This window comes from Rhinolophus ferrumequinum, chromosome 13 (assembly GCF_004115265.2).
Source record: "Rhinolophus ferrumequinum isolate MPI-CBG mRhiFer1 chromosome 13, mRhiFer1_v1.p, whole genome shotgun sequence".
NCBI lineage: Eukaryota > Metazoa > Chordata > Mammalia > Chiroptera > Rhinolophidae > Rhinolophus > Rhinolophus ferrumequinum.
In genome coordinates, this window is record NC_046296.1 from 44,307,041 (window position 1) to 44,331,706 (window position 24,666).

At 39.6% G+C, this 24,666-nt stretch overlaps 1 protein-coding gene across 1 annotated transcript in view; it reads left to right on the top strand.

Moving 5' to 3' along the window:
• Nucleotides 1–19,630, top strand: part of THUMPD2 (THUMP domain containing 2) — a 33,608-nt gene extending 13,978 nt beyond the window's left edge. The window contains 7 exon segments of the mRNA XM_033124181.1: nucleotides 6,522–6,593; nucleotides 7,090–7,204; nucleotides 12,884–12,992; nucleotides 18,741–18,771; nucleotides 18,773–18,892; nucleotides 18,894–18,948; nucleotides 18,951–19,630. Of these exon segments, the coding sequence (XP_032980072.1) occupies nucleotides 6,522–6,593; nucleotides 7,090–7,204; nucleotides 12,884–12,992; nucleotides 18,741–18,771; nucleotides 18,773–18,892; nucleotides 18,894–18,948; nucleotides 18,951–19,066 (618 nt within the window). The 3' untranslated portion in view covers nucleotides 19,067–19,630.
• The last annotated feature ends 5,036 nt before the right edge of the window (nucleotides 19,631–24,666 follow it).

Here is a 24,666-nt window from a genome sequence, read left to right on the forward strand (position 1 = left end):
TACTGATGGACATCTTGGTTGCTTTCTTTTCCTTTCCTTTCTTTTCTCTTTTTTATCTTTTTGTTGTTGTTGCTGTTGTTGCCATTACATATAGGAAGTACTACAGCAATACGTTTTTATATATTGGTGAACTTCTGAGGGTATTTTGACTATGAAAAAGCTGGATCAAAAGATAGCTACATTTTATTATTTCTAATTGTTTCTCACAATCATGTGTCCTGTAAAACCTCTGCTTCTTAAAAATTTTTCCTATGACCAAGATCTTAATCAATTTTTGTAAATGTTCCATGGACATAAGAAAATAATTTTGGGGTGGCCACATGACTCAGTTGGTTAGAGTGCAGTTAGAGTGTGAGTTCTTAACAACAAAGTTGCCAGTTCAAGTCCTGCATGGGATGGTGGGCTGCGCCCCCTGCAACTAAAGATTGAAAACGGCAAGTAGACTTGGAGCTGAGCTGTGCCCTCCACAACTAGATTGAAGGACAACAACTGATAGGTCCTGGAAAAACACACCATTCCCCAATTAAAAAATAATAATAATAATTTTATTTTCTAGTCATTGTCCTCTATATCTTAGCTTACTATTTTATATCTGCTCAATTTTGAAAGAGGTAGTTTGAAATCTCATTCAGATTTTTTTAAGTTGTTGCATTTTTACTAGTTATCGCCTTATTCAGCTGCTCTGTAGTTTTAGTATGTGCACATTTATGGTGCTGTCGCTTCCTCGTGAATTATGCCTTTTTATTGTTGCATAAAGTTCTCTTTATCTTGATTAGTGAGTTTAAACTTAAATTTCACTATTTCTTACTACTGTTTTCACTCCTTTATTTTTCTTTGCATTCGCCTAATTTTTCTTTGACCCTGCCATATTTTCAGTCTGTTTTTTACAAATACATAGCTGTTTTTATCCCACTCTGATGGTCTCTGTCTTTCGATTAGAGAACTCAGTATTGTGACAGACACACCTGATTGTATTTCTCCTTTTTTACTCTGTTTATAACATCTTCAGTTCACCCTTTTTATTTTTGCTAGTTTAATCAAGTTACTTGGTAATCATTTTATTGTTCTCCCAGAGGCTGGAGATTTTACTTTGTTGTGCTAGTCAATGAATGGTTCCCTTTCCCAGCTCTTTTAATTAAACACATGGGACTCTACTATTACTTTATAACAAGACATCTACTCCTTCCTCTGCCGAGACACTTTAATCTTCCCCATCTCCCCCTCTTCCCTAACATAAGATGAGACCTCTAGAGTACTTTTTTCTCTTCTCCAGCCCCTTTACTCCTCCCTACAATGAGACCTTTGAAACGTTTTACCTCCTTTTCACTCTGTACTCCCAACTACTAGACTGAACTAAATTATTCATCATGTATCAGGTTCCCCTTAAAGTATATCCCTTCTGTTTCTAAAATTCTTATTTAGCACTTAAATTATACAGCCTGTCCTTAATTCTTCAGATAAAGTTGTGTATAACAAACACATATTTTTATATAAACACGCAAAGATATATTGCAAAGTGTGTCACTCCTCACCATTGTTCTTCACTTTATCTTTTCCCACTTGAGGTCTCTGCTCTGGTTTATTTATTGCTTAGTTAAAATCTTAGGTATTTTCCTCAAATATGGTATTTAAATAATACTTTGTCTGAATTTCTATATGTCCTCAGATCTCTTCCTTTCATCCTAGGCATACCCATCTTGGCTTGAGTTGCAAACCTTTTCTCTCAGATGTCTACAGACGCTGTCCCATTGTCTTGGCTTCCAGTGGAGCACATGAGTTGTCCATGACAGTGTGGTTTTTCTTTTCCTTTATAGCTACCTTGTTCTTTCTGCTTAGCAGCTTGTAAGACTTTGTTCTTTAATCCTATAAAGTTCAGGAACATTACAAGGATGTACTTATGTAAATGTCTTTTCTATTCAGCCCGTAACTCAGTGAGTCTGACTGCCTGGGTTCTAATTCTGGCTCCACCACTTACTGGCTGGGAAACTAAGGGCAAGATACTTAACATCTCTGTGCCTCAGTTTATTTGCAAGATGAAAAGTATAATCTCATAGGGTCATGTGAGGATTAAGTGAATTAGAATTTTCACGTCATTAGAACAGTGCTTGCCATATTAGAACGTGTGTAAATATTAGCTGCTGCTATAGAAATAATTATAGTTATAATTATTTGAAATACGTAATTATAAAAAATATTATTTCTCTAGCTCAGGCACTTTTTTTTTTAATTACTTAATAATTATTACGTCAACTGCTTTGTGTTAGTAACTTTAACCTTAAACCACTATCTTTTTTCTGCTTCTGAAATGCTTGTTATAAACATGTTCAGCTTCCTGGAGCTGTCCTCCAAATCACTTATCCTTTCTCATATGGATTCCATAACTTTATATTTTGGCTCTGCATTTTGAGTTATTCTTGAACATTTATCTTGCAAGTTATAACGAGTCATAGAGTTATACTCTATTTATTGAAATTTTTAGCTTAATACTCATGGTTTTTAGCTTTGGAAAGTTGTGTGTATGTGTGTGTGCATGTGCTACATTTGAATATCTCTAGAAGCTCTTCTTTTATTCAAATATTTATCTGTCTTTTCCAGTAGTTCTATTTCATTGAATGTGTGTTCTGATTGTTTTGCCAGTTCATTCCCTGACTACTGACACACACCCCTCCCCTTAGCTCTGCCATTGTTTTTCTTTGTTGGCTCACTGAGGCTCAAGTGTGGTCGTTAAAGTATTTTAAATGGCTGGAATCCTATAAATGGCAAGATGAATAGATCTCTGATGCCACTGGGCTTGGCAGTGTAAGGACACTGTTAGCCATGCTGGGACACTTGCTGAAAACTTTTCTATTCGCTTGTCTCCCTCCAAGTCCATAGATCTCTGAAGACCAAGTTCTTCCCTGGTTCCAATGATTGTCCCCTCTGGGCTCCAGTGCTGTTCTCCCAGCCCACGGCAAGGAGGCCCCATACCAGTTCCTTCTTCTGGGCCCCAGCCGCCCAGGGCTTCTCTTAGTGCCCATTGCCTCTGGGTCTGAGCATCACTTGGTTCAGGGGAAGTAAATAGCTCAGAGCCGAGAGAAGAGGAAAGAGCTTCTTTCAGATTACCATGTTCCCAGAACCGATGATTTTCTTTTTCATTTGATTTAACTTTTTAGTCCAAATTTCTTTTAGTATAAGGAATGAGGTAGGATTACAGTTTTGTTTTTTTCCAAACTGCCAGTGGTTTCACCACAGTTCATATTGAAGTACAAATTTATATAACCACCTACAAATTGGCAATGCTGCCTTTGTCTTGATATACACATACATGCTTCAGCAAAGTAGAAAGTAAATTATTGAAAATATCCAAAGCTAATGCTCGATAAAATTTTTTCCTTACTGTCAGTTTGCCTGCGTGTTTCTCTAAATGTGACCACCAACAAAGAAGGTATGTAAAGTGTGAAAGAAGTAGCAGAGCAGAGGGCTTTTGTGGGGAGTGCAGTGATGCCCCGTGATGGAGGTGATCCCAGCATCCAACCTTCATCTAGTCCCCTCTTTGGAGCTTCTGACCCAGAGCAGTGCTCAGATGGCTCAACCTTGGGTAGGCCAGTGCCACTAAAAATGAAATTAAAACCTGGGGATGTTGGATATTTTTCATGCTTATTATAAACCGGTCTCCTTCCTACATATTATAACAAGGAAAATCGACTTCTATAAATCTTAGTTATGACAGACATACAGAGGTACTTCTCTACTTCAGCCTGGGGACACAAATGTCATGGCTAGAAAGGGTCCTACAGTTAAATAAAGATATTTAAAGATGTTTAAGGTCAGATTACCTCATTGAATGTGGACCCATGCGGGAGGAAGAACACAGTGTTTGGCACATTTTAAGATTTTAATATAAATTAGTTCTCATACCACAATTTATTTTAAATAAAATTGCCATTTAAATCATTATTCCTTTTACTTACTTCCCCTTCGTAGGGGATTCAGATGAAACTCTGCCTAAAATTTAGTACCAGGGGAAAGGCAGTCTCCGTCTCGCTCTCTCGCTCTGTGTGTCTCCTATAGGACATTTTGTTTCCTTCCATCGGGTGCCCTCTGGCTCTGACTGAAACCTGGCTGTCCGCTGCGCACTCTGCTTTCCCTGTAGACACAACAAGGGCTCACTGGGCCTGGAGGTGGGGTCGGTGTCCTGCTTGCGCCTCATTGTTTCTTTTGCCCAAATCTCCTCAGTGCCTTTGAAGCACATGCCATCAGGTTATCCCAGTCATGTACAAATGTCTTCCCGTCATTCCTATAAGAGTACTAGCCATTTTTCCTATCATCGTTCTTTATGATCTCAATATCCACTCTGTAATATGATCCCTTAGTGTCTTGGCGTCCTTACCTCTAATGATCTGCCTTAGTCACACCCTAGACCTTATCCACACCCAGAAGGATATACCTCTCAACAATATCAATTTCAAGAATCTTGCTCTTCACCATCTTCTCTTTCCCGTTTACATCCTTGAGCACCCTGACACAATTCTGTAGCCCCGTGAGAGATCTAATCATTTCACCCTGCCACTGTCCATTACTCACCACCTGTCCTCATCCCTTCCTCACAGCTTGGATTTGATGTTCTACCATTACAGTTATTTCCTTGCCCACATTTTTTAACTCTCTTGCTTCTTATTTGACTTAAGTATTGGAATCAGAAGAGAACTTCAGCATGTTCTCCTCACAAAAATCTACCAACATCTTAGAATCTGTGCCCACATACTTTGCTTTATCATCATTACCATAAGTGACTATCCTTGTTTCTCTCCATAACTAGAGTACTGGATTCCAGTCCCTCTTGCCAGTCTTGATCAGGACGTTTCTCTAATCAGCATGTACACTTGCTGCAATATCTTGCAACTTAAAAAAATAACCTCCTAAACCCACATGCTCCTTCAGCTACCACCCCCTTTCTCTGTTTCCCTTTGCAGAAAAACTCTTAAAACCAGTTGTCCATATTTGCCACCTCTATTTTTCTTCCCATTCCCTCTTGCGCCCACTTCCTTCAGGCTTTTATCACCAACACCCCACTGAAGCTGCTCATCTTACTTGACCTGTTAGCACTTTGACACTCAGCACTCTCCTTGTTGGAACTTTTTTTTCACTTTGTTTCAGTAACACCAAGTTGGTTCTCCTCCTACATCAGCATGTGCTGCTCTCAGTGCATTGCTGACTCTTCATCTACCAAACATGTATACTCAAGTGATCACCGAGGTCCAACTCATAGACTTTCTTCTTTTTTCATTTCTCTTATTTCCTGGATGACTCATCTAGTTCTGAGGTCTTAAATGCCACTTGTACACTGATTAACACAGCTCCCAAATTTATATCTGCAACCTGGGCCTCTCCTCTGAACTCCAGACTCATATGTATGTCTAATGACTCACTTGGCATCTGTACTTGGTCCAAGAGAGATTTCAAAATTAGCATTCCAGAACTGTATTCTTGTCTCCTTTGAAGCTTCTCCCAACTTTTCTCTCAGTAACAGGCAGCTCTATGTTTCCAGGTGCTCAGGTCACAAACTTTAGTCATTTCAGACTGTTGTCATTCTTTAACATTCCATCTCCAACACATCCTGTTGGCTCCACCTTTAAAACATATCCAGAATCCAACTCCTTCTCGCTATTTGCACGAGTACCACTCTTAAGTCAAGTCACCATCATCTCTGCCTGGATCCCCTAACTAGCCTCCCTGCTAACACTCTTACCCTTCTGTTCTAGTCTCAACAGGGCAACTAGAGTGATTCCTTTAAAATGTAATGTCATGTTTCTCCTCTGCAAAACCCTCCAATAGCTTCCCGTCCTTCAGAATAGAACTAGAATCCTTACAGTACCTACTAGATCTGACATGATGTGGCCCCCAGAGTGGGAGTGACTTGTTTTTTTCCTTCAAATTTTCTGTTCTCTTCCCAGGTGCTGGTAGAATTCCACTTTCCTGGCCCCGTGAAATTGTGTGTCATGTGACTTTTGTGCTTTAGCCAGTCCAGTGTTGGTGGACATAATGCATGTCATTTCCAGATGGCACCTTTAAGAGCCAGTGTGTAATTTGTCATGCCGCAGTGATGGCAGTGCTTCCAGAGGGTGAGCACTTCATCACTTTGGCTTCCAGAGTAAGGAGCAGAAGCCCCAGGTGCCTTGCTGTGCACATGTAGCACAAGATTACGTGGTGCTGTTACGTGGTGTTCTAACCCTCTGAGGCTTGGAGACTGTTACTACGTGCAGCATAACCCTGCCCATCTTGCTGGAACCGCCTAGCTATCTCTCTGATGGAAGCGCCACATTCTTCCTCTCGCTCACTGTGCTTTGGCCCCACCGGTCTCCTTCCTAATCTTTAAACATGCCAAGCACACGCGTGCCTTAGGGCATAACTACCTGAAATTCCTAATAAAGTGTAAAAAGGAATCTTTACTCTTGAAATACCGATTCCTCAAGTTTTAGGTTTCTATTATAATACTTGTTATGATAGGCTTAATAATACCGAATCAATATTTCTGTCTTTAGGCTGGTATGTTTGTTTTAGATCCAATGTGTGGATTCGGAACAATACTTTTGGAAGCTGCTAAAGAATGGCCAGTAAGTTCTAAACTTTGGTAAACTAAGCAATATATTTACTTTAATTGGTATATGTATATTCACTTACCAATTATTTACAAGCAGATTGTCTTTGGAGATTATTATTTTTAATTGTATGAGTCTTTATTTACTGTTGTTAAAATGGATTATGAAGGGTTAATTAAATTGCTATGTTATTTAATTAAAATACTGTGATAAATTTAGGAAAATATGAGTAATTCCAATAATTAGGCATAACAGATTATGCTAATCCCCAAATTCTTTAGGCATTTGCAATTGTAAAATATTATTAATAGATTTTTAAAACTTTAACAAAAACTTTTAATTTTTTTGCTATTGCATATCATTTTAAGGAAATACTATAAATTTGTTTTAACCTGAATTAACAAATCTCTTAATTTTATTTTCATTATTTGAAAAAATGCAAGTTTTCTTAACTACATAAGATATTTGATAGTTTTATTTATACTTAAAATATGAATTTCTTTCCTCATAGGATGTATATTATGTGGCTGCTGATGTCAGCACCTCACAGTTACTCGGTGCATCTGACAATCTGAAAGCTGCAGGCCTTAAGGATAAGATTGAGTTACTTAAAGTCTCTGTAATAGGTAAGATATTTAAAAGCAAACATTTGGGGGAATTAACATATGTAAATAGATTAGAATCACAAAATAAAACAAGACTCACTTTCCATATATAAAGGTTGAATTGTTTATATCCTGTATTGTATCTATGGGGCTAATACTCAGTTTACTACTTCCAACTGTGTTTGCCCGAAAATACACTGTTTCCCCTAAAATAAGACTTAGCAGGACAACCAGCTCTAATGCGTCTTTTGAAGCAAAAATTAATATAAGACCGGGTCTTATTTTACTTATTTTACTTATATTTTACTCTTATAGTAAAATTATACTCTTATAGTAAAATAAGACCCGGTATATAATATAAGACTGGGTATAATATAATACCGGGTCTTTTATTAATTTTTTGCTCCAAAAGACACATTAGAGCTGATTGTCTGGCTAGGTCTTATTTTGGGGGAAAGAGGGTAATTGTTATATTTTTATTTTTCAAAAATTCATAATTGGGAACATTTATATAGTGTTCTAAGCATTTAAATAAAAGTATGTCTTTTTAAGATGTATTTGTTGCATCTGAACCATTTCTCATATCATAACCAGGGGTCATTTAATACAGCTATAAAATAAAGAGAAAATAATAATTATTATTATGAAACAACTCTTTGGATTTCTTTCAGATAAACTATGAAATGTTCTGAATTATCTTACCTTCTCTTTGCCTCACAATGGACAGTATTCCTATATGTAGGAGTGAGGTAACCAACCGTCCCAGTTTGCTAAACCAGTACTTTCCACGCTAAAACTGGGAAAATCTGGGGCACACCAGGACAATTGGTCACCCTGTGAAGCACAGGGAACCACTACTCCCTGTTTACTGATGAGGACTAAGCGGTAACAAATTTGATTAGGAACCAAGTCTGTTGAGTCCAGTCAAAATAATATTTCCATAAAACCCATGGTATTTAGACTATTTTACCATGCATCCCTTATTTCTTTCCCTTTCCCTTACTACACCTTTCTCCCTTAAAAATGAGCACATTTCATTCCAAGCTAAAAAAAATTATATTCTCACTGTATGAATAGGTAAGTAGATAGGTCCCAGAATTAAACCTATAATCTAGAGGAACAAAATATTGTTTTACAAAAGTTGTTTGTGGTGGAAAAGTAGTCGAGATGAATACCAACCAGAAGGAAACATTAGGATAACTTCTTTGTAAAAGCATAATAAAGCGGCCCGAAAGAAGTCATATTGTTGATTGAGATCATGTAGTTGTTTGCTGCCCACGACTATTTTTTCAGCCTTTCTGTCAAGGTTTTTAATGGGACTCTGTGCATAAGACAGAAATTTCTAGAGGAAACTGAGGCGTGAATAGACTGAAATCAAGTTTTCGTGAACTCTGGTTTCTTTATAAAAGTTATTTTGGGAGGACTTTCAAGACAACAATGGCTTTATCAGTTGTTCCAAAGCAGTTGCTTTGCAAACCCTTTACAATGTCCAGAACACCTTGGAGGCACGAGGAAGGAAGTACTTGCCACCTCTGCCACACTACCAACTCCACTTTTATCTGTTTTCATTTTAGGGGCATTTCCCATAAGATTTCACTTTGAAAACAAGCAAAAAATGCTCAGTTGTTTCAAAAAAAAAAATGGTTGCTTTAAAAATAAATAAATCTCTGGCACCAGGTAGCCAAATAAATCCGTTTTTGAAAGAATCCCTCTAACTACGATGTTAAGAATAGACTGCAATAGGGCAAGGATGGAAACGAAGAGACTGATGACAAGACTATTACAATAATCCAGGTAAGAAATGATGGTGGTTTGGACCAAAGTGGTATCCATGACGGTGTGAACAAGAGGTCAAACATGTATCTTTTAGAAAGGAAAGCTGACAGTATTTGTTGTTGGATTGAATGTGGGGTGTGAGAGAAAGAATGACTCTGCTCGTAAGCTTTGTGCCTTGAGCAGCTAGAGAATGGAGTTGCATTTACTGAGCTGGGAAAAACTACAGGAAGCACAAGTTAAGAGTTTTGGACCAGTTAAGTTTCATGATTGTTAGACACTACATGGAAAAGCTGTCGAGTTAGGAGCTCAATATACAAATCTGGAGTTTAGAGGAGAGATTGGGCATCACCAGTATAGATAGCACTTAAAGCCATGAGACCACCTAGGGAATGAGTGTAAATAGAGAAGAGAAAGAGCCCTGGGGATGAGATGCTTTGAGTTCTGGAAGGTGAGGCTCTAGTAAAGGAACAGCCAGTGATGTAAGAGAATAAGAGAGAAAACCCAAGGAAAAGAGAATGATCAGCTGTGTCAAATGCTGTCAATTGCTGAAGTAAAATGAGGCCTGGTGATTGCAGATGTCAAGGCCCATTTCCTTGGAGCAGCAGGAGCAAAGGCCTGCGTGCATGTGTCCCAGAGAGAACGGGAGGAGATAACTTCTCCAGGCCAGTTTACATCATTCTCTTGAGTAGTTTGACTGGTAAGAGGAGCAAAGAAATGGGCCAGCAACTCAGAAAGTGGGGAGATTCAGGATCAAGCAGGGATTTTTTTTGAGGATAGAAATTAGAATTTCCTTTTTTTTCAAAGTACAAGTTTGCATATTAAAGAGAATGATCAAATAAAAAGGAGAAACTTGACAGTGTAGGAGAGAATTGTTCCTCTGATACACTCACGGCCCCCAAGAAGGGATGGGACCCAGAGCACAGGGGGTGGGCAGGCAGGCAGTTCTAGGACCAGGGAAAGCAGAGCACTTGACACTTGTACTAGGTCATTCCAGACCAGCTGTAGCCAACTGTTAGTGCACGTTTCCCTAAACCTTCATTGACACTCAATATTATCATTTTATTACAATTCTTAAAACTCTACAAATTTGACAGGTTTTTAAAATTTGTCTTTCTTTAATTACTAGTGAGATAAAACATTTTTCACCTTATGTCATTTGTAGATTTTTCTTTTGTGATTTACTTGTTTTCAGAATAACTTTCTGGAGAAAAGAATAGAACATCTATTTTAAATTGTTTCATCATCATAACCTTTTACTATTAAATTTCAGTGTAGAGGGGACTCTCTATCTTGTGTACATAGGGGCCAATATCAACTATTTAATAATCAGCCCTTCATTGTATATCTCTATGTTAGAGGTGGACATTCTCGCTGGATACAAGTGTTTGTTCTCTTCACTCGTTTGGTTTTACCTTCAGATGCTTTCATCATAAATATAATTTAGAATGTTGAGACCCATGAGTCCCTTGTTCAACATGACAGGTGTGACAGTGTCACACCTTTTGCTACTATGATGAGAAAGAGCAGGGATGGACTTTGGAGTCAAACAGACCGAGTATAAATTCTTCACTGTATGGCCTTCAGCAAAATACTGGACCTCTCTGTATTTTCTCATCTATAATATGAAGGTGATACCTTCTTCCTAGGGCTGTAGTGAGGATTTATCACATAAGCACATAGAGCATGACACAGCGTGAATTAAAGACCTCTGTATGCATGTATGTCTCTAGGAAGCTAGGAATACTCCTGTCGTGATTTATGTCTCTGCGGAATCACCGCCTTCATTCTCTTGGTATACTTTAATGACTTTATTGTTTCTACTTTTTTTAGTAATATTCACTTTATTTTATAACCGTCTACTGGTATAAAAGGAGATGACCCTTTCACGTGCAGAAATTGCATGTGTTTATTCCTAAATTTTAATCATCATGAAACATTTGGTACCAAATAATACTGTTACAGGCTATCTTAGGCAATGATTAGTCATTGGTTAGGCTTTTTTTTTTTTGGGGGGAACTACAGATATTTTTCTTGGTGTAAAGTGGAGAGGTATAATATATACAGATTTGAGCAAAGAAACACATGTATGATTAATTAAAATGACAAAATTATCGACAGATAAAAAGAGGCGGGGTGTTTTCACGCCTTACAATTAGACATTCTATAGCCTGTCATACATTTCTTCAGTGAAAGAGTTATAACAAGATTATTGGTAGCAATTATGCTTTGTTCTCAGGTGTCATTCATTTCTACCTGTGTAGGAGTAAGGCATGCTTTTTTCAGTATACTCATAATCTCCCCATAATGTTCTGGTTATGTTTTCTTTCATATTAGTGTAAATTTTCCTCTAATACCCATCCTGCCCCTGTCTGCCTGGCCTCTGCTGTTCTGGCCATGTGTCCTGTGGCCCACGCCCTATTCTGCAAGATTCATGAAGCTGCCAGGCTGCCTATTTGGGGAGTCAGAAGGAAATGTTGGAAATGATGAGTTAGGTATATGTGAAATATGTGTAGGAAAATAGGGGATAAGAGGCTTACCATAGAGAGTTGAGTGTTTTTTGCTATAATGGCTTTACCATTTATTGTATAATATAAATACGTTTTTATTACTTGCTAACACTTCTATTCTGTAATAAACTCAGCAGCAATAACTTTTTAAAAGTGCATATTGAATGAAAAAGTAAGTACAGTAAGTCCTCACTTAATGTCATCGACAGGTTCTTGGAACTTCAGTGAAACAGTGTATAATGAAACCAGTTTTACCATAGGCCAACTAATACACACAAGAGTTAAGTTCCTCCGGCATCTCATCAATGTTAAAACAATATTGAATGAAATGAATCTATTCGAGGACCTGCTGTATTCAGTTTCCATTTCTCAAGAAAGCTGATAATGAACATATCTTGTGTAAAATGTTGACATTTACCATCCACATGAGGGCATGGTGATATCACTGACCAAACGAAACAAATATAGAAGCATCTAGCATTTACTTCAAAACTTGGGAGTTATTCTAAGGAAACTAAGCCCAAAGCCAACTATTTATGACATGTATGAAGAAAATGCATTTAAATATTTCACTCTGTGAAGCATGACTTTTTATTTAAATCAAATGATTACTCTTCTAAATTAATGTTGCTCATTTTTAATTCCAAGTTTTTTTATGTACATAAGAATGAATGGGAAGTAAAATAAGTAGAAAGGAAAAATATACTCAGAAAGTGTGGATGTTAAGATTGGGTGTATGATAACCTTGTAGAATAACCCGTAATTCCCACCTTATGATAACCTAATTTCTGAGAAGAGAATGGATGAGAAAGAAATGTAGGTTTCATAATCACACACTAGGTTTAATTTTATTTAGTAATAGTATTTGTCTTGTTGATTATTGTTTAGCCTCTTCTCTAGTATTAGGACTTAAGTAGATGTTCTTAATGTTTTGGGTCCCTTTTAAAAATTCAAGGAAAGCTATGGTTCATCTCCCTTAAAAACAAATAAATCTACACATGCAAAATTTTACATAACCACATATAACTATAAAAAGGGAAATGAAAGTTACAGAATATAACTTTGTAAAAGGTTTTTCTAGACAACTTAATGTATTTCTTCTTGGCTCTGGCAATTTTCTAGTCATGTAATATGTTTAGAGAATTGAATTTTCTGGTTAACTTAAAATTCTGCATAACTTATGTCATATTTTATCATACCTGAAAAACCAATTTGCAAAGAACAGAGTATAATAACTATTCCATTTGTCTTCAGTGATTCTGAAAGCCTTTTGGGTACTTGTGACTTCTTAGAAGCAATATTAGCTACCCTAAATTTTATTTAATATGTAAAAATAATCCTACGTATTTCAGTTTCCTCATTTAGGTTGTAAATATTTGAACTTACTAAGTAGTATTCTCTGATTTCTGTATTTCAGAATTGCCTTTGCCTTCAGAAAGTGTCGATGTTATTATTTCTGACATTCCATTTGGGAAAAAGTTTAAGTTAGGAAAGGACATCAGAAGCATTTTACAAGAATTGGAAAGGTAAGGTGTTGAATTTATTTCCATAATTTTGAGCTATTGGGCATTTAACCAAAATATATCCATAGCTCTTCAGTTAAGATTTGATTGTATTTTGTAATTTCCCAGAGTTTTTGTGTCTTCATTTTCTAAGGTTTTAAACTAGTTTATAATTTAAATAGTTATTCCATATCATCTTACACTATGTTGTATTCAGAAAAACATATTAGTTTTTCATTATTGCCTGGAATTTGAATATCTGAAATAGCGACCTACACTTCAGTCTCTGAGCGAGGTAATTTACATATTTACTTCCACTCCTCACAAAAACCCTACCTCCTTTGTGTTAATGTCCACAACTTTACAGATGGGAAACTGGTACCCAGAAAGATTAACTTTCTCAAGATCACACAACTACTAAACAACAGAACGGAATTCACATAAAGAACATCCAGTAACATGGACTGGACAACACCTGCATTGTTGATTATGAAATGAAAATGCTGAAGTGTTATTCATGTTATGGTTTATTATACTCCCTAAGGTCAATGTCAGGTAGTATAATTCAGTGAAACTACTTCTTTGAGAGGTTTAAAGAGTGGAGCCTGAATGTATATTTTTCTGGTCATTTAAGTTGATAAAGCAGAGAGCCTAGAATGCATAGAGGAATGAAAGGACATGAATAAGAAATCAAATCATATTAAATTCCCTCAGCTGAGCATTTGATAGAGCAGGACTATAAATGTTCAAGAGCCTGTATATAAGTGAGTCACCAGTTGAAACAATGAGCCCTGTGTTTTGGATGGAGAAAAATTCAGTGTCACAAGGAGACACTGACGTTCTATAAGGAGAATTAAAGTTTAACATGAAGTCTAAATTCACTAAAAGCCATCTCGTCTCCTTCTTGCCATCTGGGTGCTCCTCACTTCTTTTTGGATTATCTTATTTCTAAGCAGCGTCCCGTTATGCAATTAGCTATCTCTTGATACGTTGCCTGAGATCTCTTTCTGGGCAGCACCCATCATTCAGACATTTCCAGTGCTCCTGTTCTCCCTTTTGCCTGATAGCACATTCCCTTTGGGCAGATATTGCAACCCTGACTTCCTATTAAAATCATTTCAGGAGCTTCTGAAAAACGCTGATGCCCATTCTCCCCCTCTCCCCACCAAGGCTCTGATTTCATTGGTCCTGCAGTAGAACCTGGGCGTCAGTATTCCTTAACCGCTCCCAAGGTGTGTGTGTCATGCAGCCGGGGTTAACAAGCACGCCTTTGCACCCAACTAGGTAATTCACCAGCTATAGTATTAAGCCAACTCACTGATACGAGTGAGCAGTGGCTTACATTCCACATGGAACTTTCCAGAAATAATGACTTAACCTAATTGACAATTTAATGATGCCTATTTTAGACATTACAAGTTAGTGAAGGGCATTATTTTGAGTAGACAGTCCTTTCAACACTAGTAAAATTGCACCAGCCTGACTTTCTCTAGGCTGGTTTTGGTTTCTTAGTCTAGGTATTGAAATAAGACAGTAACAGATATTACTGGCCTCACACTGTGGCAGTAAATTTAAATATTACCTAAGAGTCATGAAGTGATTCAAGGTTTCCCACATAGTCTCAATAGGATCAGTTGAAAGTGCATATATTTATACATAAGGAACTTCTGTGATCAAGACATTTTTGCCACTTGCCTACAGCCTTTATAGTTTGACTTTTGACTTTATGGTTTCAGGTTTTATACAGGCAATGCAGCATGATAGAGTGGTGAAGAGTACAGGCTTTGAAACCGATACTGGTTCTAATTTTGGTTCTATTACTAGTAGTTCTTCAGTCTTAGGCATACCGCTTAGCCACTTTGTGCCTCATCGTAAATAATAGTACCTGCTTCACAGAACTGTTCTGAGGATTTAGTGGATTTAAAATTCCTTAGAACAGTGGTGAACACCTAGAAAGTGCTCAGTAACTGTTAGCTCTTAGGTGGTTTTTTGGTGTAAACCACTTCAAATCCTTTGGGAAGTAGGTGGGGACATACACAGGTATATCAAGTATGCGTGTACATAAACTTTTCTCCCGGAGATTTACGAATAGTTTAAAGCTCCAGTTAAAAAAAAAAAAAAAAAAAAAAAGAAAGAAAGAAAGGAAGGGGAGATTATGTTAGTAAAAATAAGAAAAAAAAATACAAGAAGTCAGCAAACCTGTTTGTAACAGGCAAGAACTAGTTGGTCCTGTATGTAACACAGAGCTGGACTCTTCAAGAAAGACCATGCATCAGAATTAAAGATCATCAGACAAATGATTGCTCTGACGGCAGAGCTCCGCACTCTTCACTCAGTTATTTCCTCCTTTAATTTATTTCAGCAGTAACCGTTTCAGGAATACAGATCACTGTGAGGAATCCAGAGAAGTATAATATTGGAGCTTTCCTCTCAATATAACCAGGGAAAACATATGAGCAAAATTAGAAATTCAACTCGCTCACCTTGAAGGAAGAAGTCGCTGTGTGCCCAAGAGGCCTTGAGGTGGATTTATGGAAGAAGCAAGGTTTCAGTGAAATTTAGAAATTTGGAAAGAATAAAAAAGGAGACCCTACCATGTTTTATACATACAGATGTTCAAGAAGTATTTCTTGAGTAAAAACTTCAAAAAATACTGCCAAAAATATGTATACAAGTGGACACTTTGGTCAACTTATTGCTCAAGCAGTAGTTCACCATAATCAGAAGTGTCTGGATACTGATGGTAACAACTCTGAGCACCTTTGTAATTACAGAAGTCAAACGTGACTGTATTCATCTTTTGTTATCGGTACATATTGAGTATTACAATTTTAATACAGTTTTTCTTTCTTAAAATGTGTATACATTTTTTGGCACACTCCGTATGTTCAAGGAACATGAAACACCAGACTGCTGGGAACAGAGATTGGTGGTAGAAGGTTAAGGCCTAATGAGTTAGTTCCAAAGTCAAATAATCTGGGACTATTTGCATCATCGGCCCCTAGTCTTAGAAGTTCACATGCAAAAGAAAAATCTTTTTTATGCTGTTTGATACAGAGTTTCTCCCCAACTTATTGACTACAGAATCTTTATGTTTTACAAGAAATAATATCTCATACTGCACTAGTGTTCAAACTTACTAGTGTTCAAACTTACTATATGAGTAAGTTACTTAAACCACAGTGCCTCGGTTTTCAATCTGGCAAAAATGGTAATGCTAACAGGTCATACTTGAAAGGATACTTCTGAGGATTACATGATACATAACACAAAGTACTATGTGCCTGGCACATGATAAGTGCTTGATAAATATTAGCTATCCGCATCATTACTGTCACTATTATTCTACTACTATTTCTGTTGTTACATTGTCTTAAGATAAGTCCCTGCAAGTGAGAAGACCATTTGCTAGGTCAAAAGTTACACACATTTCATAGTTTAAATACATTTTTGCTAAACTGCTGTCCCAAAAACATTGTACCAATTTCCATCTCAGCACTACTCATTTTCTCAAAATCTCACCATCTTCAGTATGGCAGTGTTTTTATTTTTGTTAATATGGTAGGTAAAAAATTGTATGTCGTTTATTATTTTAATTATATTTTATTCTAAGTGTTTAGAGATATTTGTCTGTTTTCTTATTTCTGTCCCATCTTATATAGCCACATCCCCTCAGGGATAGTACTCCACGCTCTTCTCATTCCTATCTTCAGACTATTCATCTCCTCTTTCTTTCCAGATTCACTCATCCCTCCCCGGGCACTTTTGGAGCTGGAGGTCTTACTACTCCACACTCTATACTAAGCCGTGGGGATATAGTTGTGAATGAGATAATGTCCCTCCCCATGTGGGACGTGCATTCAGCAGGCAAAGACAGATCTTTAATAAATAAACAGGATAATTTCAGATCCTGATTGATCATATGAAGGAAATAAGATAGGATATTTGGCTAGGGAGTGTCTGAGAGAGAAGCAGTGGCTACCTTAGTTGGGAAGGCCTCTCCAAGGAGATGATATTTGCCTTCTGGGGCCTAAAAGATGAGAGAGCACACAGGAATGAGCGTTACGTGCAGAGTGAACAGCGAGGCCAGGTGTTCTAAACAAGAAGCAGCTGGCCGACTTTAAGCAACTGAAGGAAGGGGAGTGTGCCAGACCATAGTGTGCACAGGGGGCCGGCAGGCAGTGAAGTGGGAAAGGCAGGTAAGGGTCAGATTGTGGCGAGTATAGAGTTTATTTGAAGTAGAGAGGAAAAGAGAGTTAGCAGGGTTTACATTTGTATTCTGTGTGGAAACTGGGAAGGGAGAGTGGGAGCAGTGACAAGAATGGAAAACGACCTGTCAGGAGATTGTTGCAATAGTGTAGGCAGGATTTGAGATGGAAAATGAAGTAGATGTGATGTCATCTGGAGACAGGACTTGTCTAGCTTGGCTGATTGTCCTCATGAGGAAAAGCTCCGTAAGCTCCTGACATCTTTGCTGGGCAAGAGGGCAGTTCCTTTTAACTCTTGGTTCTCTAGCTGTCACCCTGTTTCCCTTACCTATACAGCTGAACTTTCTTGAACAAACAGTCTACACTAGACGTCTCTGCTTGCTCACCTTCCAGTGCCCCTTGATTCCAGCAGCCCGGCATTTGCTGCTGCCCTCAACTAAAACTGCTGTCCTCAGCTTCCCTAACCACTTCGTATCCTCCTCGGCACTTGTGAGTCCTGTAGCCTTTGGCACGATTGTCATGGACATCACTACGGTCTAGATTTTTCTCCTAGGATTGTTTCCTGGGCTCCTCCTCCTCTATCTTGCCTTAACTGTTCAGCCTCTATTTCTTGGCCCTTTTTCTCTTTCACTGCACTCTCACCCCAGATGATCTGACCCACCATTACAGCTTTAATCTCCCACTTACAATTGAGCACTCCAAAACCTCTGCCTGAGCCCTAGTCTTTCTCATTACCTCCAGGCTGGGGAATCTCTACTGGACACCCACTCAGAACCCTTCCTCTCTCCTCCTCCCCGACCCTCGGATTCACCCTCAGGCCCAGCTCCTTCTCTTTACTCCCTCCCCGCTGCTTTCTCTGCCTCCAGCACCCCCCCACCTTGCTCTAGCCCCTCCTTATCACTTGGCCTGGCTCACTCCTGCGTGTCCTGTAACTACTGTGTAGGTTTGGGACCCACCTGATGTGTTCCTGTGTCACATCATACCTTCCTTGATGGCGTTTCCCACACTTTAGCTCTCTCCCCACTGTTCAGTAATCTCCTTAGCAACTCAGAGGTCTGTATGGCACTCATTGCTCTTTCCACATAAGTGCGATACAGACTTTGGTCCAATGATTGAGTAAATGTGTTCTCAACAAGCTGACATTTCAAGGCCTTCCCTTCTTTTTCTAATCTTCACTTTTGCCATTCTTTTGTTCCTGTTCTCACTCTTGACTGCTGACTTTCTTCTGCCATCAGCCGACTGCTTTCATATATGCTGATTCTTTAGGATTCTTTCATTGTCTTTTCCCTTGTACAATCATTTATTAGAATGTGATTACAAATTCCTTGGAGGCTTGCCTTTAAGTAGAGTAAAAATAGATAATAAAGCAGATTTGTACTAGCAATTTCATAATTACTATAATGAATGTGCATTACGGAAGATACTACCTAATTATTAAAATCCTTGTATTTAAGTAGATAAAATAAAACTTCAAATTGAAAACACACCAAATATTTTAAATAAAGTGGGATTGTGTGTTGTCTAAATAGAAGGGAATACTCATACAGTTACCATTTTTTGTCAGAGTGCTTCGTGTTGGAGGAACTGTCGTGTTGTTTGCTTAGCGAAGCCCACCACAGACGCCTTAAAGATGGTGAAGGGCGCAGCATCCCTTTGAATTCCAAAGGCGGCCACACAGATGAACTTGGAGTTGCAAAGTGCTTGATTCCCGAAGAAAAAAACGGGCATAGCAAAGACAGTGTCACCTTCGTTGGAATCCAGTAACCAGGAATGCTAGACAAAATGCCACCGTTTGGCTCCTTGGTGCCAATGGAATGCTACAAAGTGAGCCTTGGGAAAACAGATGCATTCATATACAAATATAAGAAGTCACACTCTTCTGGACTATAACAGGCTAGATACCGTAAACCTACTATGTCAGCTCTACCGCAACAGAAGTGTTTGTCTCTAGGATCTAGACAGCCCCACAGAATTCCAAGCAGACAGATTCCCCTGAACACAGAAGGCATGGATGCTTGACATAGGTTTTTAGTAAGAGTTTGCTTTATACTCCAACGGATTAATGTTTCTGACAATGAACTGTTAATAATTTAAACTAAAGTATGTTTAACCTTTGCATTCTGTCAGAATATGAAAAGTTCTGCTCTGCCCTGCAGTGTTTCTGAGCAGAAGCTTCAACATCAAACAAAAGTTTTCAGAGGTTAACAAAGTATATCACAATCATCACAAGGTTGGTAATATTTTTTTAAGGTTGGTAATATTTTAACTGTCAGATTTTTTTAATGTAGAAACTTTTATGTTATGTCTTTTGATATTAAACTTGATTTTTCTGAACCTGTAATTTTCTTCTCCATTGGAATGATAATTTTATTTACAATACATTTACATGTTATACATCCCATATTATGTAAAGCATCAATGGGAATAAAAATGATATGAATTGAGCCAATATCCTCCAACATTGTAGAAAATAAACTTTGCTTTTTTCTAAAAGCATTAGTAAATTGTTGTCGCATCCTTATCTTAAGTTAAATGCATTCCTTGTGTTCACTGTTTGAGAAGGTAGTACAGGAAATTAATGAAAAATATGATTTTCTTTTCAGTAGCCTAATACAGTGCTTAGCTTCTTGGCTGCTTTGGTAGCATTTGAACAACGTTCCCATATTTGGCGAATTTCCTCACCTGTGAATCCCACCTCCAAAGTAGAAGCAGAAACCGTGTTTTCCAGCTGTGGTGAGGCATGTAACCTAGGCACAGTATCAAAGTCCACTGGTCAGAGTGGGGCTCATGGGGTACAGGTGATAGGGGAAATTTTGACCTGAGAGCACCTTACAGTAAGCTCAGTGGGACTTGAGCCTATCACACATTCATACGACAAATACTTACTGCATACCTACTCTCTGCAAAGGCACCGCTCCAGGCCCGTGGATCACATCAGTAAACCAAAGATCCCTGCCCTTAGAGGACCTTAAACATTCTAGGAGGAGAAACAGTAGACATAATAAGTAATTTATTTGATAGGTTAAAAGGTGCTAACTGATGGGGTGGGGGAGGAAAGCAGAGTAAAGTGACCGGGGAATACAGGACGATGGGGGCAGAAGTGTTTTACATTTTTAAATAGGTCAGGTCTCACTGAGAATATGAGATTTTGAGCAATGTTTAAAGAACATGGAAGAGTGTTCCAGGCAGATGGAACAGCCAGGTGCAAAGGCCCTGAGGCAAGAGAGTATCTGATGTGTTTGAGGAACAGCAAAGAGGCAGACGTGGCTGGAACTAGAGTGAGTGAGCAGGAGAGTGAGAGGATCAAGACGAAGTGAGGGGCCGGAGGTGATGGCAGGTTAGATTGTATGAGGACCTAAAGGCAGTTAGGAGGACTTTGGCTTTGACTCAAAGCCACTGGAGAGTTTTGAACAGGTAGCAATCGAACATACATTTTACAGGATCACTGTGACCACTGTATTGTGAATCGACTGTAGGGGCCAAGGTGGGAAGTAGACCAGTTGGGAGGTTTCTGCAATAATCCTAGCAAGAGAAATGGTGGCACCAACAGAGGTGATACGAGGCACCTGGATTATGGACATATTTACAAGTAGAACTAGCAAGATCCGCTGATGTGGTGTGACGTGTGTGTGATGTGACAGATGGAGAGGACACAGGAATGACTGCAAGATTTTGGCCAAGGACTTGGAACAATACAGTTTCTACCAACTAAGAGGGGAAAGGCCACTGGAGGGGCAGGTTGGTGGGAGATGGCAGAAGTTCAGTTTTAGACTTGCTAATTATGAGATGTGCATGACACCAAGAGGAGAAGTTGAATACGTAATTGAAGGTTGAGTGTGCTGTTAAAAAAAAAAAAAAGTCTGCTCGGGAGATATAAATTTAGGAATTTTCAGCATCTAGATGCATAAAAATGGATGGGGTCACCAAAGAACTGAGCGTAGGCGAGAAAGGAAGAGGAGCCAGGCTGAGCCCTTTTTTTCTTCAAGAGGAAGAGGCCTGGAGAAGAGGAGGAGTCTGCAAGGGAGATTGAGAAGGAACAAGTGAGGCAGAAGGAAAAACAGTGGTTGCCTGGAAGGCAAGTGAACAAAGGGCATAGAAGAGACGTGATCAAGTTTTAAATGCTGCTAAGCACAGCCCAGCAAGTTGAGGACTGAATCGATGTTGAATTTAGTAATGAGGTCATTAGTAAGTTTGACAATGGGAGTTTTGGTGGCGCGGAGACCGAGCAAAACAAGACTGGATTGGATTTAAGAGAAATAGGAAAAGAGCTGGAGACAGTGAATATAGACAACTCTTTCAACTAGTTTCCTAAAAATGAACAAAGAATGGAGATACCATGTTTCCCCGAAAATAAGGCCGGGTCTTATGCTCCAAAAGACGCATTAGGGCTTATGTTCAGGGGGATGTCATCCTGAAACATCATGCGAGGGCTTATTTTTCGGTTAGGTCTCATTTTCAGGGAAACACAGTAGTAGGTTGATAGGGGATGTGGAATCAAGAGAATTTTTTTTTTTTTTAAGATGGGACAAGTAGCAGCATTATTTTCTTTTTTAATGTTGAAAATGTTCTAGGAAAGACGAAAAACTGATGAAGTAGGAAAAAGAGGATAAATGCTGGAGCCTTGAATAGGGGGATGGATGCAGTCACACGTGGAGGAATTAGCTTTTGAGAAGAGCATGAATAATTTCTCCATGGTTACGAGTGGGAAGGCAGCATACACGCATTTTCTGCAGTAACATGATAAATGTGCTCCTAAAAATTTTTTCGTTCTCAAATTTATGCACTAAAAAAATAACAATTTATGGAAACAATAAGGTTAGGGCTGCCATTCCAAACCTATCTAACTTTCCAACCTGCCACTAACAAAAGCAACATAGTTTTCAAAACAGTTATATTTCTAATAAGAAACACACCAGTAAATAAAGGATTTCACCATTCCAAGAAAAAGGTAGCAGGAAGGGCAGAGACTGCTGAGTTACACAAAAAGCACTTCCTAGACAAAACCTATGGCCAAACTGGACCAAGAAGAAAGTGCAGTGAATGGTCATCATGTAAAGCACCTTATTCTCCTGCAGCTCATTCAGCTGATTCCCTGGTGTCCTCATACTCAGCTGCCTTACCTGGCAGCACAAAATACAAATGTGCTGGTGGAAAACATCACGTATGAACCCACCCAGTTTCCACACATAGTGACATCATCCCCTACTTGGCGGTAATATTTTGTATTAATATCCCTTCCAGAAACACGCGTTGTAGGAGAACAGACTGTAAGTGGGAGCAGAGGCTAGAAGGTGGGCAGACGTAGCAGAGGTAGACTGTGGAAGTTCTTTTCTGACTGCTTCAATTTTCTCAGTAAAAAATTATGTGGTCACTTCCCCTAGTTTCTGAGTCTAAGTAGCAATAGATCCCCTCAGCAATTGCAGCATCCCCACAGCGGCCTCTGACCCATGGAGTAAGTGTGTCCATGATTGGATGGCCAAGGTCACATCCTCTTAGAATCCCCCTTGCTACCAAAATGGCCAAACAAAAGCAATACCATATCTTTATAGAAACTGCAGCTATTAGTGCCACCAGGAAGAAAAGAAGCACAGATGCTTGATGGAATGCCTGGCATCTGAAAGCAATCTATGTCACCTTTGGGTTTGCTGCTCCAACTCATTTACTTTTAATGGAGGCCTGGGCAAGAGAGGGCTCGCCAGCTGGTCCAGACCCACTGCAGGCAGCTCTGCATGTTTGCCCTTCTGACCCGAATCAAATGGTGCCCAGAGTATGCGTGGCTGCCTGTGGATGTGGTGTGCAGCCTACAGCAAGTCCTAATAGAGGAAGTACAAGCTGCAGCATCTTAGCCTTTGGAGCAAAGCCAAGCTCTCTTATACATGTAATTATTCTCCTTTTGGAAATAACACTTGACCTGCTCCTAGGGCTTGCTACTGAGGGCTTGAGCACAGGACAGGAGGTGACTGTGTGATCTAACCTGCCCATCGTGAACCAGCCATGATTTGACCCACCACACCGAAAGTTCAGAGGGCCCAGCGCAGCAGCACGCCCTCATCGGGTGGAAGCAGTGGTATGTCGGCACTGGGCTCTGCATGGCTGAGGGTCCTTGTGAGCTGCAGGAGCGGTCAGTGCTTTATCCTGGGATGTGCCTCCTGCCTGCTGAGCTGCTACCTGCCCTCGTGACCATGGCCCCCTGGGGAATTCCCAATGAGCCCAAGGAAGAAAAAAGTCAAATCTGGCTTGCAGATGGCTCTGCAAGTTTTGCTGGCACCTGCTGGAATTGAACTGCTGGGGCATTTCAGCCCCACTCGGGGCCAATGAACAATGGGGAAAGCAGCCCTTCCCAGGGAGCAGAACTGGGAGTGGTCCACGTTGTACACTTTGTCTGGAAGGAGAGCTGGCCTGCAAGGCAGATGTTTATCATATCATGGCAGCAGTTGCCAGTTTGAAAGGACAGCTTGCTACATGAAAGGAGGTCTGGGGAAGAGATGTTGAATGGACATCTCCAAACAGGCCCCCAAAATATGGAAGTATATTTTGTCCCAGTAGAATGGTCCAGAGTTCCCACTGTGGAGAAGGTCTAAGTACGCAGGTGAAAGATTGCCGGTCCTGTGCCTTCCCCTTCTCCCAGCCACCCTTGTTCAAAGGCCTCGGGGACAAAGTGGCCATGGTTGGAGGGATAGAGATAATGCATTGGCCCAACAGAGACTTCTCCTCACCCGAGGATGATTAATTTCCAGCAGCAGTGACCAACCCTGGGATTTGCTGTGATGCCACATCTGGAGGGGAATTATAGTGGAGACTCATCCCTCATGGAGAGAGCAATACATAGTTTTGTCCTCACTGTAATAACTACTCTTTCTGGATTTGGATTCTCCAGGCCAGCAGCACCTTTCACTGTCTGTTCACTGTCACTTATTTCCATGCAACAATGCTTCTCACCAGACTTCAGTTCCAGTGGTGTGAGTGAGCCAGTACACCTATGCTCACAGGATTTCTATTCTTACCAAGTACCCCATCAGCTGAAACAAAAGGCCTTGTGGCATGGCAGGACAGCCTATTAACACTCAATTACTGTGCCAGCAGAGAGAGAATTCCTTGAGGGGGTGAGATGCCTCTCTACAGGATGCTGGGTGTGCTATGAACCAGCAACCAATACAAAGAGCACTGTCTAATGCTCTTTCTCCGAAGTGAGAATAAAGGGACCAACAGGTAAAGTGGGAGGGTACCGGTTACCCCATCACCTCTAATTAAACAGGCACCATAATGGAACCCACTTTCTGGAAGAGTGGCAGCAGAATCATCTGGCCTCGGGTCAGAAGGGACACAGGGCAGCATTCAGGGTCCAAATCAGCGGTGCAAGCTGCAGTGTGTGTGCCCAGCAGAGGCTGCAAGGGGTCACTGTGGCTTATGGTTTCTATGGCGTCCTTAGTTGGACAGCCACCCAGACTAACTTTCTGGCCCTCTTGAACCCCTTGATATATTTTCTAATA